The sequence below is a fragment of the Corvus kubaryi genome, unplaced genomic scaffold, assembly GCF_017639235.1.
Source record: "Corvus kubaryi isolate FWS band 111438036 unplaced genomic scaffold, C.kubaryi_AGA036_p1.0 66, whole genome shotgun sequence".
NCBI lineage: Eukaryota > Metazoa > Chordata > Aves > Passeriformes > Corvidae > Corvus > Corvus kubaryi.
This window is the reverse complement of record NW_024582054.1, coordinates 12372293-12391083: the sequence shown is the minus strand read 5'-3', so window position 1 is coordinate 12391083 and position 18791 is coordinate 12372293. Positions and strand designations below refer to the sequence as shown.

The 18791-nt window shown below is 49.4% G+C and overlaps 1 protein-coding gene across 1 annotated transcript in view; it reads right to left on the bottom strand.

Annotated features, from left to right (window-relative positions):
• Positions 1 to 11147, bottom strand: part of PAX9 (paired box 9) — an 18994-nt gene extending 7847 nt beyond the window's left edge. Inside the window, exons 1-4 of the mRNA XM_042047273.1 lie at positions 10944 to 11147; positions 9429 to 10215; positions 7005 to 7147; positions 1956 to 2108 (exon numbers count right to left, since the gene is read on the bottom strand). Coding sequence (XP_041903207.1) covers positions 1956 to 2108; positions 7005 to 7147; positions 9429 to 10215; positions 10944 to 11147 — 1287 coding nt within the window. The remainder of the gene's footprint in view (positions 1 to 1955; positions 2109 to 7004; positions 7148 to 9428; positions 10216 to 10943) is intronic.
• Between the last annotated feature and the right edge of the window lie 7644 nt (positions 11148 to 18791).

The window sequence follows — 18791 nt, the reverse complement described above, 5'->3', positions numbered from 1 at the left end:
AAGAGAAAGAAAGAAAGAAAGAAAGAAAGAAAGAAAGAAAGAAAGAAAGAAAGAAAGAGAAAGAAAGAAAGAAAGAAAGAGAAAGAAAGAAAGAAAGAAAGAAAGAAAGAAAGAAAGAAAGAAAGAAAGAAAGAAAGAGAAAGAAAGAAAGAAAGAAAGAAAGAAAGAAAGAAAGAAAGAAAGAAAGAAAGAAAGAAAGAAAGAAAGAAAGAAAGAAAGAAAGAAAGAAAGAAAAAACCACCACTCACTCTCTGACACTGAGTAATCTACTACAAAAACAACAGAGGAAAAGAGAGGTAGGAGAAAAAGGCATGGTGGATAGATGGCTTTCACAGTGAAGTGAGATCTATCATGGCACAACAAACACACGATAATATGTCCACCTAAATATCTGCAAATGTAGATTGTAGTTCAAGTCTGCACTATCACTGAATGGTTGCTTTCCTTTCATCCACCAGACTAAGAAGTGTTGGAACCCTGGGTTTAGAGAATTTAGGTTTCTGGGATATAATTATATGTACGTGTAACAATATGGAGGTTTTTGGGTGTGGATTAGCTCTTCTTCATTTCTCCTTCTTCTTCACAAATCTGAGTGCTCTGTTACTGGGTCAAAAAATCCGCACTACAGATCATGAATAGATAGTTATTGGATTATAAGTAAAAACATATTACTTGGTATTTCATAAGTGGTTGATTTGGACTTTAAAAGGCCTTGAAAGTTAGAACTCACAGCCATTTTTCCACCCTGTTAACTAAGAGGCACTCCCGAGCAGCTGTATTACAGATAAGAAAATAATAAACAACAATTAGAAGAAAAACCTAGCATCTCCTGCCTTTTAGTCCAAACTCTGAGTAAAAGAACTCAAATTTCAGAGAGACAAAAACAAAAAACAGAGAAAATTAATAAAGAAGGATTATATAAATCAAAGTCACTGCCTTTCCAGTGAATATGCTGGATCTTGGGGTATGTTCTACTATTTAACAAACTTCACAACCAGACTATGTCAAAGGGGGGTGAAAACAAATTCTGGTTGCTATAAGCACAAAGTCTGGTTCTGATGGCAAAAATACAACTTAAGTCTTCCTTTGACAGATAGACTGTGCTTATGAGGACAATAGGAAAGCACAGGGGAAAAAAAATCATGTCATATAAGCAAACTCCTTTGAGTAGGAATTAACAGATTCCCATAGTTTTAGAACAGATTTGCACAATAATTTCCCGTCTGTATTTTGGCAAAATCTGGAATTGGGCAGGGCACACATGGACACTAAACAAGCAAATACACTGGAAGGAATAAACATTTGTTCTTTTCTATGCTGTTGGTTAACACCATAATGTATTATTGAAAGGTTCTATGAAATAGGAAATATAATTCTATGAAATATATTGTAATTTCAATATGGTGCTATTTAAATGAAACTGAGGGAGGAGACTTATGGACACAGACACTTCAAAGGGATTCTTGATGTCTAGAAGCTAGGCAAATATGGGGTCAAACTGGTAAAGTCCCCACCTTGTTCTCTTCAGGGACAGCCAAAACAGCAGTCTCCTATGTCTAACAAATCTCTGATGCTGCAGAGGCAGTTACTGGGAAGCTGGTACACTAAGGAGGGTGAAACCACAGCCCAGCAATTGTTGAATGCCTATGGTTATTATTAGGGGGGTAGGCAATTCCTAAAAGCCGATAAATTGCCACAACAGACAAATTCAAGCACACTATACAGTCTTTATATACTTGCCAATCTACTGCAAGGACCAAGACTGAACAGCTCAAATCACAGCTAATACCCCTGCTCCAGGCACTCTGCTCCTTGGCTGTGATAGGTATCTCGCATCACTCCCACTTTACAGTCCCTGGTCCACGTTTGTCATGGCAGACCTCCTGGTGGGTTGGGGTCCATTGAGCAGAAGGTGCTCAGAGTGCAGTTTGAGTGTCATCATACCATTCACTCACCTCTCTGACTTTCTTTATTAGTTTCATCCGGGTGGAGTGCCCTGAAGCCATGTGGGTTGGTGGACAGGGCACTGTGTTTTGGCCGTGGAAGCAGGTGGCCAGTAAGAGGCAGGTCTCACAAATGGGGTTCGAATTGGGTGCCATCCAGATCACCTGGGGAGGAATCGGGTGCATGTAGTGGGATCAGCTCATCCCCCTCACCCACAACATGCAATGACAAGGATGCCTAGACCTTGAGCAAGCCATCTTAGTGGCAATATTTTAACAGCAGGCCTGGTCTGGAGATCCCAGTGAGAGTGACACAGAACCAGTCTCCAAGCCAAGGTCTGAACCCCTGCACCAGACTCTGTTAACAGTGCTGCCGGGTACTATGGCAAGAAAGCAAAGAAGCACTTCTCCTTCACAGCTTCACCCCCCTCCTGCCTGGGTATGACTGAGAAGCCGTAGGTCTGGACCTCTGTCATTGATGGCTTTGGCACAGACCCATAGCAGGAATCCAGCTGCCTGGATTCTGAGTTATGAGATGCCAAATAAGTAATTTGCTAGTTAATGTTTTCATTAAATAATGTGTGTAGGAGGATCATGTAATTTGCCATAATATTTAAGGTTACATTTTAATGCTCTACCGGAAGAAGTTACCCTGTGTTGTGGGTTCTAAGCACTGCAGATGCTGTTACAGATGCAGGGCCACCCCATACAGAGTTCATTGTTCATCTACAAATGAAAGATCAGGAACTAAGTGTTTACATTGTCTACATTTTCTGTGCAAGTTCAGAATTACACCTACAATTATTTGCAAACACTTGCCCTAACATGGAGCCTTCCCTTTCTCTGCTTGGACACACAGAGCTCACGGCCCCAGTCAGAATGGGGACAGGGAGTGATACCCCAGCAATGCCAAAAACTCAAGCCCCTAACAGCTGATTAAGTTCAGCTGAGACAGACCTGAGGCACTTGCTGCTTAGGGGTTTGGCCAGCATGTCAGAGGAAGACTTCACTCAAACTATGTTCACAAACCCCTCTGAATTAGGAGGAGTGTTTTCTGCAGCTGCAGTAAGTTTGGAATGAGGCCTCCAAACAGCGGGCCATTTCCAGGAGCAAGCTTGCTCTTAGACCCCCCAGTTACAAGCTTTTTCCCATTTATGAGTATCAGCTCCCTTTGGCAATATGCACATCTGCTTCCTGCAATGCACACAGAAAGTCAATCTGAAAATAAATTATTTCCAAGCTATTTGCCTCTCAGCAAATCATACAAACACGTCAGATCTTCTGCATTCTCATATGTGTGTAAATACAGGACCACAATTTTTTCAGTTTGAGCATCCATGATGTTAGTCCAGCAAGTCACAAGCATCAGATGTCTGAGAACTGCATTTTAAATATGATACATGTTTATTGTTTTGATTTCAAATGCAGGTTACAAATGTGTTCATACTGCAGTCATTTCAACTGTTTTTTTCTTAATGCAGTTGTCAGTATAAGCTGTGCAATGCAAAAGAAAATACTCAGAATATTCATCCTTTGTATCAATAGCATAATTATTTGTAGAAGCCCCTGAACACCACATTGAATGTGCCTCTCTGTGTAAATTCTGTGATAGAACTGTGCTCTGTATGAAATGCACATGACACAAAACTGTCAAGCCCTCGGAAAAATCTATTTTCCTTTTCAGTTTCTCTGAGTCACAGTCACCCTATTTGAAAGCAATATGACAAATCTGTGAGTGTGATACATCAGGAAAATTATGCCATTGCTTACGTATAAATGACAACCTGGGACATCAGATAATTAAACCTGAATAGAAACTTGACAAGGCATCTTTTGATTTCCTGTGGAATGTTTTGTACAGAATCATAGTCTGCCAGGCTGAGCTTTCAACTCCCAAAACCCAAATACTGAACAACATTGCAAACAAAAGCTCCAGAGACACCAGGAAATTCATAATACAGAAAATGAAAAATGTTCTACATCCAGAGGTTCAGTTTCATGTTAAACTAGTATGACTGCATATTGCCAAGGCAAAAATGTGAGGTTTTCCTGCCTTTTTTGTGGGTGAATTCCCACTGGTGTGTGGGACAAGGGCTGAAATTTAGCCATTGGGACCGATTGGAGAGGTCAGCCATGGCTGCCGCCTGACAAGTCTGGGATGTCAATAAGAGTTTTGCCCAAAAAACGCCTACAGTATCCCATGTCTTAAAACAAAGTATATCATTTAAAAGAAGTGATCAAATAAATATATTGTAAAAGTACGGAAGACCTTGTTCTTCGGTCTCAATTTTTCTGGTCTTTCTCACGCAGAGGGACTTTCCAGGGGATTTCTTGAGAAGCAAAATATTATCTTCCATGACTAAGGCTGGGGAGAAAGTCTTTCACTTGCCTAGTAGTTATGGAGGATTTGCAAGCTATGGACAGGTAAATTTTGGATATTGGTGATGCTTAAATATGTAGATGATATTTGTTGGAAAAAGCAGAATTACTTATCACTCACACAAAATCCATTGTTAATGTGCTTCAGAACACATTTCCTCTGCTCCCATTGTGAAATTGGAAAGCCTAAGTTAAATATCCACACTTGATTCCCTCCTCTTGTAGGCACTTCTGATTTTGATAATACAGATATGAAACTGGAATATTATAGAACAGTCACTTCTCTTCTCTGGGGGAAATCTTATGTCTGCCTCCTTAAGACCCTTAAGAGCTTTCGTAACAAGCTTTGCCCAAAAGAGATAAGGAAACAGCATTTACCCTGAAGTACAAAGAACGTATTTCACCGTAGTCCTTCCGGCACATGAAGTATGTCTGAGACTTCCCCATTTTTCCACCATTCCAGATACCCCCCTGCTAGATTCACAAATGAACCAACATTATCTAGTGTCCCCTGCTCATCTCTTTACACCCAAAATGGTACACATTGCAAGAGACCATGGATCACATGATGTCAGAGAATTTTGTAAGTCTTTACTGTCACAAACTGTCACTCCAGACTCACTGCACTTCAGCAAAAGGACAGTAAGTCAGTGCTCTGTGCAGCAAGAATTTGGTTCATAAACTTCACACTGTCTGGAACAAATATTTCAGCAAAAGGAATGTGGCAAAAACTGCAAAAAATAACATTTTCCCATCCTTATTTAGCCTGATTTTTTTTACACATTCTAAACTAGCAAGGTAGTGAAGTTGTGACTTGACAGACAAAGCAATTAATGCCCATTTGAATTAATTCTCTGGATAACAATTCTGAATACTACATGAATAGACTGGTCTATGTGTTGGAACTTTCCAAAGCCAAATTCTGTTTACCTATACTATTACAGGGAAGAAACTGAGAAGAACCTTCTCTATATCTTCTTTTAGAGAGCAGGGTTCTGAATATGGCTTTTCTGCCCTTTTAAACTCTCTGGACAATGTATTTTGATAAATGAATTCCATTTTATTAATAGCAATTTTCTCAATTTTTAAGTAGTGTGTATGTTTACATTTATCACATGATCTTTCAGGTTGAACAAAACTTTAAGATAAAACTGATATTGACAATAGAACAGTGATATATTATGAAGATGAAATCATAAACATTGAAAGAGTAAAAAAGAAAAAAAGAAATGGTAAAAAATACTTTCCAAACCAGCATTGAAAATAACCCAATTTATAAAGCATTGTTTTTCAACACATCTGTTGTAAATGAGATCCATCAGAGGCCATGGTTTATAGTCTATGAGCAAGATCCTGTGAATATTTCAGCAGGATTGTGTGCGGAAGGCCCGGCCTGGAACCTAAGACCATGAAGCCACAGTACAGCTGCTCTTACAGAATAGTGAGAAGCTATATCTATTATTTTTTAGTAAGACTGATAACACTTGTTTTAGTCTTTAAAGAAAATTGTAGGAGTATTAACTCTCAATCTAATTCTATCTTTAACCATACAGTCATGGCTATACTATAGTGCACATTATTTGTGATATGAAATGAACATAATAATAATGGGATGATAGAAAAACAAAACAAATAGAACAGCATTGAGGGTGGTGTACTATTTAAAAGGCAATATATGTAATGAAGTAGCTGTTCACCATCGAGATCTACTGTATTTCCCGCTCTGCCTAATTCACCTCTTTGCAAATGTTCCCGCAGTTTGTGCTCCGCATCTTGAATTGGAAAGGGTCTGATTCAGCTACTCTCACCACCAAACACGAGCTACAAAAGTCTCCTCTACACGGATCTAAAACCAGACACAGAACTCGGAAAATATGTCCAAAACCTCTATCTTTGAACGGGAAAAATGCTAAACAGCGATCGTGGGTTTTCTTCGACTTGGTTATAAGTACAACAAATGCGTGGCCGGGAAGTCAGCGTGTCTGAGAGACCTCTGATGCATTTTGAAATGTTTCCATCACACGGAAAAAATGTTTTCAAAACCTGTGCTTTCCCAACGAGTAACAGTTGAGCCTTTTATAGCTTTTCTCCTGGCATGGGACTTGATTAGCAAGTACAAAGATTTAGACAGAGATTTATTAAGTAACAGTTATATTGTGTTGTAATTAAAACGTAGGAAATTCGCCGTCTACTTAAGCGTTTAAAAATGCTTAATGTAGGAAGCAATTACACCTCATTTTCAAATTATTCCCCTGACTACAGAGCACGCTGCGGACAGAGTAAAACGCGGCTGGTACGGGAGGAGGAGGCGGCGGCGGGATGTGCCCGCTGGCCCGGCCGGGTTGGGGGCAGAGCCGCGGCGGGGGTCGGTGGCGGCGGTTCTGGAGCGCCCGCTGGGCGAGCGGAGCGGGGGCGGACCGGGCCCGGGCTGCGATCGCTGCCGCCCCGCCAGCCCTCCGCCCGCCGGCAGCAAGGCGGGATGGGGGCGCTGAGCGCCGCGGCGGCCGGGCCGGAGGAGGGAGCGGAGAGAGGAGGGACGAGAGCTAGGCTTTTCCCGACGTCGCCCGTCTTTGCAAACCAAAACCGAGGGAAGTCCGGCATCGGCTCCAAACCGAGGGCGGTAGCCCGAGGCCGAGCTCAGGAGCCCTGTGCATCACCGCCCGTCCCCCCCTCTCTCTTTACCTGGCTGTACTTGGCCTCCTGCTCAAGGGAATTCTTCTCCAACCCGTTCACGGCGTGTTGGGCCGGCGAGTGGAAGCTGTTTCTGCCCAGGCTGCTCCATTCCTCCACCTTGGGGCTGGGGTAAGGCGAAGTGTCATTCACTGCTGGAAAACAAGGGACGGGGGAGAGAGGGAGTCAGAGGCTAGGATTCGGAGATGGAGACGGCTCCCTCTCCTCATGGGAGGCAGTCTGTGGGGCAGAGCTAAGGGGAAGCCGGTCCCTCGCCCGCCACACCTCGCTGAGGCTCCCGGAAGCCCTCAAGAGGGTGATTCGTGGGAAGAAGGGAGTCGGCTCCCTCCGTGAAAGCTGTGACAGAGATCAGCAGCCGAGCCCAGAGCTGGCTGGCTCGCTCGTCCCCACGTCTCCCCACTGGCGGAACGGAGCTGCCGCCCGGCCCTCGTCCCCCAGGCTCTCCTAAGGGGTATTTACGACAACAGCCTTGTTTGTATTTGTGAGTCAGAGGAGAAACGACACCCCGTGTTACAAACAGTCCTGACACGGCTGCACATGAACTGGGCTCCAAATACTTTTTGGGAGAAAAAGAAAAAGAAAAACAAAGTAAATAATTTTTTTTTTTTAATAGGGAGATACAGGGAGGGAAATAAGAAGGAGGGGAGGAGAAGAAGTTAGAGTCCTATTATTTACACACCTATCAACCGCGCCATGGGCATACCAGGATGTTTTGCAGGCGAACAAATTCCTCGAACGTCCAAATTCCCCCACCGGGGAGCCAGGGAAGGGGTAGGGGGAGCCCTCCCCGAGCCCCGCGCCCGGCCGCATTGGAGCCGCCGTGGGAGGGGGCTTTCCTGCGACACCACCTCGCTTGGCCCCTCGCCGTGCTGGGGAAAGGCACAAATCTGAAGTTGTCTTAAGAAATTGAGCTCCCTCGGTGAGCGCCCTTTTCTGCTGATCTCACACTTTCCCATGAATAGGGGCTTCCTTTCCGTGTCAGCAAGGTCAGTTTATCCTATAAATCAAGGGCGAACAGCCCCCATCTGCGGCACCGGCCACTCCGCAGCCCCGACCCTCTGATGGGAAGGGGAGGGGGGAGGTTTCACACCGCAGAAAGATGTGTGCCGCTGCGGGGGCTGAGGGAGACCGGGCAGATACCAAGGCACCCGGCAGCACCGGCAGAGGCCTGCCTGCCAATGTGGTGTTAATCAAAGAGGAGCTCACTAAAAAAACTCAACAAAACTAAACCAGAAAAAAAAAACCAGAACAAGGCAACACCTAAATTTCTCATATGATTGTAATGTTCTCATTCTTTTTAATGTTCATTGCCAACACTACCTCTAGATTGCCTCAGAGATGGCCAGGCGTGTGTTTGTTAAAGTTGACTCAGAAACAAGCACATTTCTTTGTGCCAGTGAGGACTAGGATAAAGTTTATATTGTGAAGGGCAAAGAAGAACAAACTTACATTTTTTGCATGTATGCATATAAAGAAAACATACTTGTGCGTGCGTATGTGTCGCTTGAAGAAAGATTATCATCTTTCAGATGAAATAAGAAAAATATTCTGCAATGCCTAAAGGATCATTTTGCATCTGAAATGCTGCTAGAACCGGATTGTTGCTGCTAAAAAGGCAGTGAAAACAGATCAGAGCTCCCACCTCTCCACTAATACTGAGAGAAAGTGGGACACAGAAATCGCTGTAGGCGAAGGTTATTTAAGATGGGTTTTTCAGTGACACTTTGAGTAACGCTTTCACTGTTAGTTCACTGGCAGAGACCGAAATGGAAAAAATGTCCCTTTCTAGCGAGCGGCCGTGAGACGCGACACAGTTCCCAGAAGAGGGAACAGAAAGAGTGTGAAAGGGGTAAAAGAGGCAAATCTAGAGCCTTTGGTTTTCCTAGACCACCACTTCGGAGGAAAATACAGCATCAGAATGAAAGCAATTAGATGACATTTGAACTTCCTGCCGAAGCAAATTTGGCCTGACTGCGAAAACTACAGAAAATGGACTTCTCAGTAACGCCAAGGCGGCGCCCGTGACCGGAGTGCGACAGCGAGCTTCGGTGGGGACCAGGACCAGGACCGGGACCGCGACCGAGTGCGCCCTGGTCCCGCCGCACTCCGGGCCGTTCCCTCCGGCCAGGATCGCCACTTCCCGGCTCAGAGCGGTGGAGGTGACGGCCAATGTGTCCTATTTGCTGGTCCTCCTGCAGCCCTCCCAGGCCCTCCCAGGTCTGCCCACGTTCCGAGACACATCCTCCAGTAAGCTCAGTGCCCAGCCCGTGCCGGGGAAAACGCGAGAGGTTTCCCGAATCAAACAACGAAACCACCCTCCGACCCTCGGAAAGGAAAGAACCCAGGAGCAAGGGATCGAACCCCTCCGGCCCTATCTGGCTGCCTCTGTGGCCCCGGCTCCCGCCCACTCCTCACCTTGGTCGGTGATGGATCGGATCCCCAGGATGTCCGTCACGGAGTGAGAGGACGGCCACGTTCTGGGCATGGCCATGGTGCTGGGGATTGCCGGCACCCCGGGAGGGGTGGACACCTTGGCTCCTGCAGCAGTGATGGGGCTGGGGTAGGGGTAGATGTGGTTGTAGGGCAGAGCAGGCTGTGGGGGTGGCTGGTGCTGCTTGTAAGTCTCGTAGTGACTCTGCTGAGACAGGTTCCCGATTTTGTTCCGGAGGATGCGGCTGATGGAGCTGACCGACGGCACGTTGTACTTGTCACACACGCCATCGGCCAGCAGGCGATCCCGGATCTCCCAGGCGAAGATGCCCGGATCCCTTTGTTTGTAGGTCCGGATATGTTTTACCACCGTGGGAGTGGTGACCCGAGGCTTGCTGCCGCCGATAGCCCCCGGTAGGATGGAGCCTGTCTCGTTGTAGCGAGCCAGGATTTTGCTGACACAGCCGTGGGAAACGCGGAGCTGCCGGCTGATGTCACACGGCCTGATACCCAGTTGCGCCAGTTCCACAATCCGCAGCCTGATGGCATTGGGCAGGGGTCTCCCGTTGACAAATACCCCCCCGAGCTGGTTCACTTCCCCGAAGGCAGGTTCTGCAAGCAAATGAACAAACACAACCGTCGGACACGGCGGACGGCACAGAAGGGGGCGTCTGAGCTGCTCCTCATCCCAGACAGATGTCACAGACAGGGACCCCCCCCCCCCCCGGTCACTCCACGCACGCTTCTTTATTATAGCGGGATGCCCCCGAGACTGAAGGAAGGAGGGGGGAGGGAGGAAGAGAAGTGAGAGATTTAAAAAAAAAGAAAAGAAAGAAAGAAAAAAGAAGAGACAGAAAGAAAATCCGTGGCAACAAATGTCGGAGCTCTCCAGACTGTGAATCAAGCATATTCCCAAAAAAAAAAGCACATTCCAGAGATGAAAAACAAGATCGCCCCAACAGACAAGTCAGCTTTATTGCCACAGGAAAAAGGAACGCGAAGAAAACAAAAAGAAAATAAAAACATCTTCTAAGACGTGGGGGAGGGGGAGGAAGGAAAAGTAGTTGAGGAAATTCTTTTACATCTTGGGAGAGACGAGGGCAGCGCGGTGCTTCTGAGTGGGGACTAACTTTTTAAAGATCGTTCCTGCTGCTGTTAGCGCCTTTCGCTTAGCAGCACGGTTACACTGGGCTGTAAAACAAGCGTGTTAAAATGTTAACTGCTACGATCGGTGTCAGGAATAATATACAACGTGTCACGGGCTCCAGCCATCCGTTCGGCTGCTATCCTGCCTCGCACTCGCCTAATAACACTAATAACAAGCCGACTAGTCGTTAGCTCTCTCTCTCTCCCCTGTTCCTGACCCTCAACATGTTCTCACAACTTGTAGGAACACGAGCAAAGTCAATAAGGGAGCCACAGCGGTAGCAGATGACGGTGCACGGGTGCTCCCCCTCTCTTGACAGCACTTGAACCCTCCTGCGGCTCCCGGCCACTTACCCATTCCTCTGAGCGGGGCACCTCGAGGCCGGCCCTAAATCCCAACGGATCCCTATGCCCGGGAACCGACTCCCGGTCTCCTGCTCTCCTGGCCGCACTGGCCCCGAACCTCTCTGATCTCCGCTGAGGAGGGAACAGTAGCGTGAGGAAGAAAAGAACTACAAGGAAATCTGCATCCCGACGAGAGAGCCTTGACTTCTGCATTTCAACCTCAAGGCAGCGTGGGCAGGGCCGGGCTGGGCCGGGCCCGTGACCCACCGCCCCCCTGAGCCCGCCCCCGGGGCGGCCCCACCGCCCAGCCGCCCTGCCAGTGGCCAGGGCAGATGACGGACAGCGCGGCGGCGGCGGCCCTTCCGCTCCCGCGCAGCGCGCTCGGCACCTGGGCCCGCCGCGCCGGGACGGCGGCTCCGCACCTGCGGCGGTGAGTTGCGCGCAAAGTGCCGCCGGCGGCGGGGCTGTGCTCAGCGGGGCCGGCGCCGTGGCAGGGCACTGCTCGGCCGGCGGGGGCCGGGGGATTGGCAGGCAGCTCCGCGGGGCCGGGGCACGGTCGGCGGGTAACGCAGCGCCGCCCTTTCTGGCCCTTCTCCCGGACTAAACAGCCGGAGAGGGGGCTTCGAGCCTGGCAGAGAGGTTCCCCCTTTCCCCGAATGAAGCAAAGCAATGTCTTGACACACACACGGTCTCCCCGCGTTGAGTTTGTGATGCGGGAGAGAAGATCTTTCGCGGGTTTGATCTCCTCGTTATAATAAAGCACCTTTTAGCTAACGAATGTTTCGCGGGCGGTGTACGAGAAGACCGTGAGTGATGAGAGTTGGGTCATTTTTGGTGGAAATCACAAACCGGCCAGGAAACGAGCTGCATTTTCCCTTGCCTTGGGAGGAGACAGGACGGGGCTTGTAGCGCGCGGCATTGGGATGCTGTGTTCGCCGGCCACCGCAGACCGGCACCGGGATGCTGGTGCTCGCTGCCCAACGCAGACCGGCCCCGGTTTTGTTTTCATCCCCACAGTAATATTGCACCGCGCTTAAGCGTAAAATGTCAGTGCTTCGCAGCAGATTTCAGCTTTATCAAAGGCACTGATACGTATTAGCAATCAAAAGAAAAAGAGACAAAGCTGGTAGGAATTAAAGAATGTGTGGGTCACGGCGTGTATGTGGAAGACATGTTTGGTTTGGCGGTGTACGGATCCTGATCTGGTCCTGTGTGTGTGTCTTACGCCCTACGTTACATCATGTTGCACACAGAGATCATGGGCTCTCAGCTCCAGCTAAGGATGTCTTTGTTTTTTTCTGTATCCTTCTCCTGAGGTTCTTCTTTGTCGTTTATTGCTTTTTTTTTTTTTTTTAATTGAGTCTCAAAGGTATAGACTCTGTAAATTAAACAAAACGTGAAAAGAAATAAGGGTGTGATCCTAGTGCGCGAAATATCACCAAATGAACCACGAAATTTATGTCGCTGGTGTGTGTAAACAGTGTATCGATATTATTTTAATTGAAATTTAGGATGTTTTTAGGAAAAAAAATTTAATTGAGCGAGATTTCAGAGAACATATCGAAATGAACGTTCCTAACTGTGAAGAAATAAGATGTTGCAGGAGATCTCCCAGAAATTAGTGGCATGTTGTAAACGTTTTGTGGTGATCATGGCTCTTTTGCAGGTAGCTCTATTTGATCGGAATACCGGTGGATACTTCTGTTTTCTCCACATGGATTGAAAAAAAAACAACAACAACAACAAAAAAAAACCACCCAAACAACAACAACAAAAAAGAAAAACAACAACAACAAACCAAAACCAACCAAACCAGAAAAACCCTAACAAAGCCGAAACACCACAACATCAACTTTTCGATGGCAGTTTTGTGGTTACTTCAAAAATGCGAGTTGCCCTTTCAGAATACCACACCTGTAAATTGTGGTGCTTCCTCAACCTAGATAAAATTACCTCTGATAAAGGGAACACTCACCCGCGCAAATGCCACTGTCCGAAAGGGCTAGCATTCTGCGCAGACAGTACTAGCAGGCGTTTGCTGAAGCCAGAACCCCTTTCTGTGCTCTGAGCTGACCTCCTTTGGCTATTTTTAAGGCAGAAGGCGTTGAACTAGTGGGACCCGGATCCTGCCTTTAATTAAATTATTTATATAATTAAGAAATGAAAGGGGGTTCGAGTCCGTAAAACTTCTGATCCACTTTAACAGGGTATTTCTTGTTGAAGCGGAGTTTCTTTTCTGGATCCCCGACAAGGCTGCCCACCCTACAGGGTGTCTCCCCAGCCCGACGGGGCCTGGGCTGCCCGCTGCCCTGGCCGCCCTGAACACGCGGGACTCTCGTTGCTTTAGCCTGGTCCAGTGGCATGTGGCCGGGGACCACTCCTGGCGCACAAGTGTGTAAGTCCGACCCCGCCGCTCCTGGACCAGCTCGGCGCCCCTAAATCTCCCTCAGGGTTGCTGGGATGCTCGAGCGTGACCCCGAGCTGCTCTCCCACGCTGCGCGGGCAGCTTCTCTTCCCATCTGTGCCTATTGTGTTCACAGTTGTGTCCTTCTCTCCCCCCTTCGCCTTGTCCCCCAACCTGTCTGTTCCCCCTCCTTCCCTCTGCCACCCCTCCACCCCCGAGCCCGCCTCTGATCTCCTGGATATTTGGTTTCTTTCCCTTTCTCAATGTGTGTTCCTGATGTGGTCCTGTCGGAAAAGCTCGTTTACTCTGCTCGGGTCTCTAGTGGTTTAAGGATAATGTTTATCAGAAGTGAACGTGCTCAACTTGTTTCCATTCAACTGCTGAGTGTGGGCTGAAATACCAAAGGTCACATCTACAGTGAGTCGGTAGAGGGCAGGGGGAGAAGAGAGGAATATGAAAACATAATATACAACAGCCTGTTGATCGCTTCTGACCTGCCTGGCTAAAAGATTAATTTTTCAGGTAGGAAATCATTGAAGAACCGGACGGGAAAGGCAGCAGCGAGAGGAGGGCGGGGGGCTCAGGGTCAGGGCTTCTCCAGCCGGGGAAGGGCACGCGTGCCCGGGCAGGGGGCTCGCCCCGAGAAGCCGGCGGCTGTCCCGGCACGCACCCGCGCCCTCACCGCGGGGTCCTCAGGCCGGGCAAAGCAAAGCGGGAGGCGGCGGGGGCTGGGGGGAAGCTGTAAGAGATTCGAGCCAGGGCCAGACAGGAGCCGGGCTTCCCTTCCCATTCCTTTCCCTCCGTGCCGAGAGAGTGACTGGGAGTGACTGAGCGGTGCACAGCGCGGCCGGAGCCCCGGGTACCGGCGGCCGGTGTCTTTCCAGGGAACGTTGCCTCTGCCTGCCTTCTCCCGACACCGCTGCGTTGCAGAGGGGAGCCAGAGGCGCTCCCCTTCCTCTCCTTCCCTCAATCCCTGCTCTCTCGCCCTCTCTCCTCCACAGACTCGGCGTGAGCTGCCCGCTGCAAATCTCGTGTACGGCGGCATCAGCCTCGGTGCGTGGCCGGTACCGGCGAGGCGGCGGCTGGCAGCCCCTGGCTACTCCCGCCCATGAAGGCCTTCTCCGGCGCTTTCTGGGACCGGGCAGGCCCCCAAACAGTGCCCAGCCTCCCGTAGCTCAGAGCAGTCCCGACGCTGCGCTATCCCACCGCTCCGGCAGGGCTCCGTTGCGCCGCCGTGCTCACCTCGGCGTGTCCTGCTCCTGCCTCTCGGAGCCAACTTCATGAGGCCTTTCTATGCCTCGCTCTGCTCCCCAGATGCCTCCGCTCTCCCCTTGTAGGAAGAGACCAGGCAAATCCAACGCGGCACACCCCCAGCCCCTCTTTGATGCGGCAGATTTTTATTGATTTTTTTTTTTTTTAAGGGAGGAAGATAACTCCCTCTCCTTCCTCGAGGGGAGTGGGCTACTGAGGGGCTGTTAAGGCAGAAGGATGCCCACATAGTATCGTATTTTGTAAGTAGAAGTCCCCCCTGATTCTTCCCAAAGGACAGAGCCCTCCCGGCCATGTCTGTAGTCGGGTGGCCGTGTTTTCCGAGGTGGCGTGGGTAAGGTCTGGGGGGCGGACGTGGTGCGGCGACCGGAGGGACTGTTGCAGCTGCCCTGTCTTCCCCGCCCCCGGCTCCTGCCATGCGGCTCAAAGCCGCGAAATTCACCCCCGGAAACGATGCAGACAGTTTGTTGGGAAAAAGCATCTTGGAGCCGGAGCACCGGTGAGGGGATATCGCGGTGGGGGTGTCGGAGGGGATTTTGGACGCCTCTGAAAGGCAGGCAGGGAAAAGCGGGTAGAGGCAAGCGGAAGGTTAGCGGCAATCCAGCGACAACCTTGAGGTATGTCCAGAGGTGACCCACCCAGGAGGGAAGGTGCCGTTTGAAATGGAGGGAGATGAGACAGCACGGAACTTTGAAACGGGACTTTCATTTTGCACAGAGCTATTACTACACGTGGGCGTATAAAATCCCACGGAATCTCCAGGGATCATTCCCATTTTCTGCGAGGAACCAAACGCGGGATGAAGGGGTCTCCATGCATCACTGGCTGCCATGTGCATTTCCTTATGCCACAAAATAGCTGAGCACAGTAGGTTAGCGAGGGCAGCGTGCCTTGGCAGGCTGAGGGAGAGGGTGCGGGGCCGCTCGCCATCCTGGCTGCTCCCCCTCCGAGCCTGAGAGCCTGAAAATACCCGGCCTGACCCCCAGCTCTCAGGTGTGCTGACCCCACCTCGTAACTTGGGACAAGAGCGTATGCGCCGGCAAACGCTTGTGCGAAAGAGAAGGGAGACTTTCGGAGGAAGACGTCCTTTCAAGCCGGCGCGCAGCTGCAAATAGGGACCACTGCAGATAAGGACCGCTGCAATAGGGACCGCTGCTCTCCCCCACAGCTCCCTAACCCCTTGGCGACCCCCGATCCCCGCCCTTCTGCAGGGGCTGGCCTTGTGTTCCACTTGTCCTCCCTTCTTAGGGGGGAAAAGGGCTTTTTCAGAATGATCCTTGCACAAGTTGTCGATCCATCGTTGGTAGATGTCGCGTTTCTTGTTAGTGCCTGCTACCTTATTTTAGCTCGCTAAAGCCCACCAGCTTATACATTTGTGTTTGCGTAAACTGCTCACGTTGATTTACTTGCGATTCCAGGGCGGGATATTTTTACCTTAATTTAATTAACGTAATATTCAGACCTGCACGGAAATAGATGCAACAACTGCTAAACTCTCACAAGGTGGGAGGTAAAGAGGGAGTTGTGTCGTGTGAGAGTGTGTGATTTCAATTTTAAGAAATTGTTTTAACGTCAGGGACAAGATGGAGAGTGGAAATATAATAGGATGAAATTTTGTTTAGCAAAGTTGCATCAGATATAAACAGATATATATATTTCCTGCATATTTATGAAGCAACGGTGGGCAAAATACAATCGGGTCCTGGAGTCACTTCGGCTGTCACAGACCCAAAATCAGAAGAAAATCAAACATAGCAAGAAATCGAGACACAAGGCTTTTAGGTGTCCTGCTCTTGGGATAAGGAAGCAGCCTCTTGCAAAGCTCACCTCCCTGGCTACTGGTTTTTAGGGAAACTCATCTTCAGCGGTTAGGAAATGCACACGCGGTGTCGGGCTGTGTCGGGGGTTGGGCTGGAGCGCAAGTCCCCCCGCTCTCTCTCGGGCAGCTTCTCCTGCCTCTCGGAGCCGGCTGGTTCCCCGGCTGGCTGGTTCCCCGGCCCGGCCAGGGCTCTCAGTCCCTACGACACGTCGGGGACTCGTCCCCCGGCTTGATGGGAGAAGGACAGGGTCTGTAGAAACTCAGACGATCCGTGGAGAGTGAGTACGGGCATTTGACTTATTCTCAGGAGAAAGGAGGAGACCGACAGACCCGGTTACCCTGTCGGGGTGACCCCGCCGTCTCAGGTCCGTACAGACCCTCTGCAGTGAAGGCAAGAGCATATGCCTGCACTTCACTGGGAGAAGCTGAAGACGGATGAACAGGTGAAATAAATGCACAGTAGTGCTAAACCGGGAGAAAGGCCGAGGGTTAAGGACGTCCCCGTGGACTGAGTTTCCCCGTCAAATCCTTCCGCGCCTTCCGCCGCTGCCAAGACACGGGGCTGTCCCAGTCCCTCTCCCCGGCGGGGGGAGTTCCACCTGGCCTATGGCATCGGTGCCACTGTCATATCCCTTTCACCCTCGCTTGAATATTCAGATCGAGGTTGGGAGGGTTAGGTGGAGTGTCTTAATGATGTGTTAGCTTCTTGGACAGATTTAATAACTTTGCCGCCAATCGTACTTAGCAACCCCTCTGGAAACCAGACAGTGTCTCATTAGGGCTTTCCTGGCGCAAGCGTTTGACTTGAATGAGCCGTGTTGAGTTAATTTCTATTTGCACTAGGATCTGTTTAATGACATATAGGGGAATAGACAATTCTTGTGGACCAGACCATTAAGCTACAGAGAGCCAGATTTTAAAAGCATATTTTGTTCTAATAAAGAAATCGGGTTTTCATTTGTCGCATGTTACATGAATTTAGAGTAAATGAAAAAAATAACTCTATTGTTCTGCCTTAAATTACAGGAACCAATTGGGAATTCCTAGGCAATTTTCTCCATCTTTGCCTTCGCTTCTGCAACACCTAGTACCAGTGCCACCTACAGGAATAATTGCATTTTCAAGCTGCTTTCAAGTAACCAGAAGCGTTTGAGAGTCCTGGTAGCTCTGTCGTCTTCCTGGACGCACAGCAGCAAGTCTGACTTCGAAATGCGTTGTTTTTCTCCGTGGCTTTCGTTTGAGATCACACACTGATGCAGGTTCGCTCCTCTGTGCCACGGCCGGGGGAGGGACGGAGCCCTTTCCGCGGGGACCAGGGAGATGCAGCCGGAGAAGGTGAGGGGCAGCACCGTCTGCTTACACCAAGAAGCGTTTCGGGTGTCGCTGGCGATGCCCCGCTCAGTGCCGGGGAGGGGGCCGAGCAGAGCGTGGGCGGCCGGCCGCCAGCTCCCGCTTGCGCCGAGGGAGCCCAGCACACCTAAGGATACGGGGAACTTAGGAACTCTCCTGCACGGCGACTTCAATCAATGCCGGTTTATCTCCTGGCTGCGTTGTTACGAAAGGCAGCTGTAAACCAAGTGCGGCTCTGGGGCGCTCCCCTGCACAACTCGCGGCACTACTTCGCTTGATGATTTATAATGAGGACTGTCTTACAGTGGAAGAATAATTATCCCCTCCCTCGTCTCTTTTGTGGAGGAGGCCTTTGCTGCCAGCGAGGTTCTCCTTCGCTGCAGCCGTGCAGTCCCACGGAGTGAGGCTGAAGGGGTTCCGGGGGGCTGGGGAGAGGGACGGCAAGCAGCGGCACGGGCTGCCCTCCCACAAGTGGCTCCGCCGGGGGGGAAGTTTCCTAGTTTGAATCTGTGTCCACTAATCCTTTCCCACGGTTAACCCGACCCCGTAAATATTTGTCTTCGGGAAGCAAGGCCGGTGACGATCCTTCTTGACCAGGCTTAGAAGTGCATCTTTTCTTTCTCTCTATTCTTTATCTCTAAGGGTTTCCAGTTCCTCTAGCTTTACTTGTGCAAAAACACTTTGTCCAAAAATGTGTACACGGATACCTTCATCCTAGGCATTAGGCTCGTTGATGCCCTGTTGCTCTGGACCTCCGAGATGACCTGAGGTTCTTCTGCAGGTGGGGACGTCTGTGTCATGCAGCGCACAGAACACGGCTGCTGGTCTGGGTGAAAAAAGGCTGCTAGCATTTTCCTTCAAAACCATTGAAAACGTTCAAAACCTCCCCCTGCATTACATAGTCTCAAAACACCGACGTGTTTGAGGTTTTTTCCCTGATAGAGTAGGAAATGAGAAAAAAGAGAAGAGAAGAGAAGAGAAGAGAAGAGAAGAGAAGAGAAGAGAAGAGAAGAGA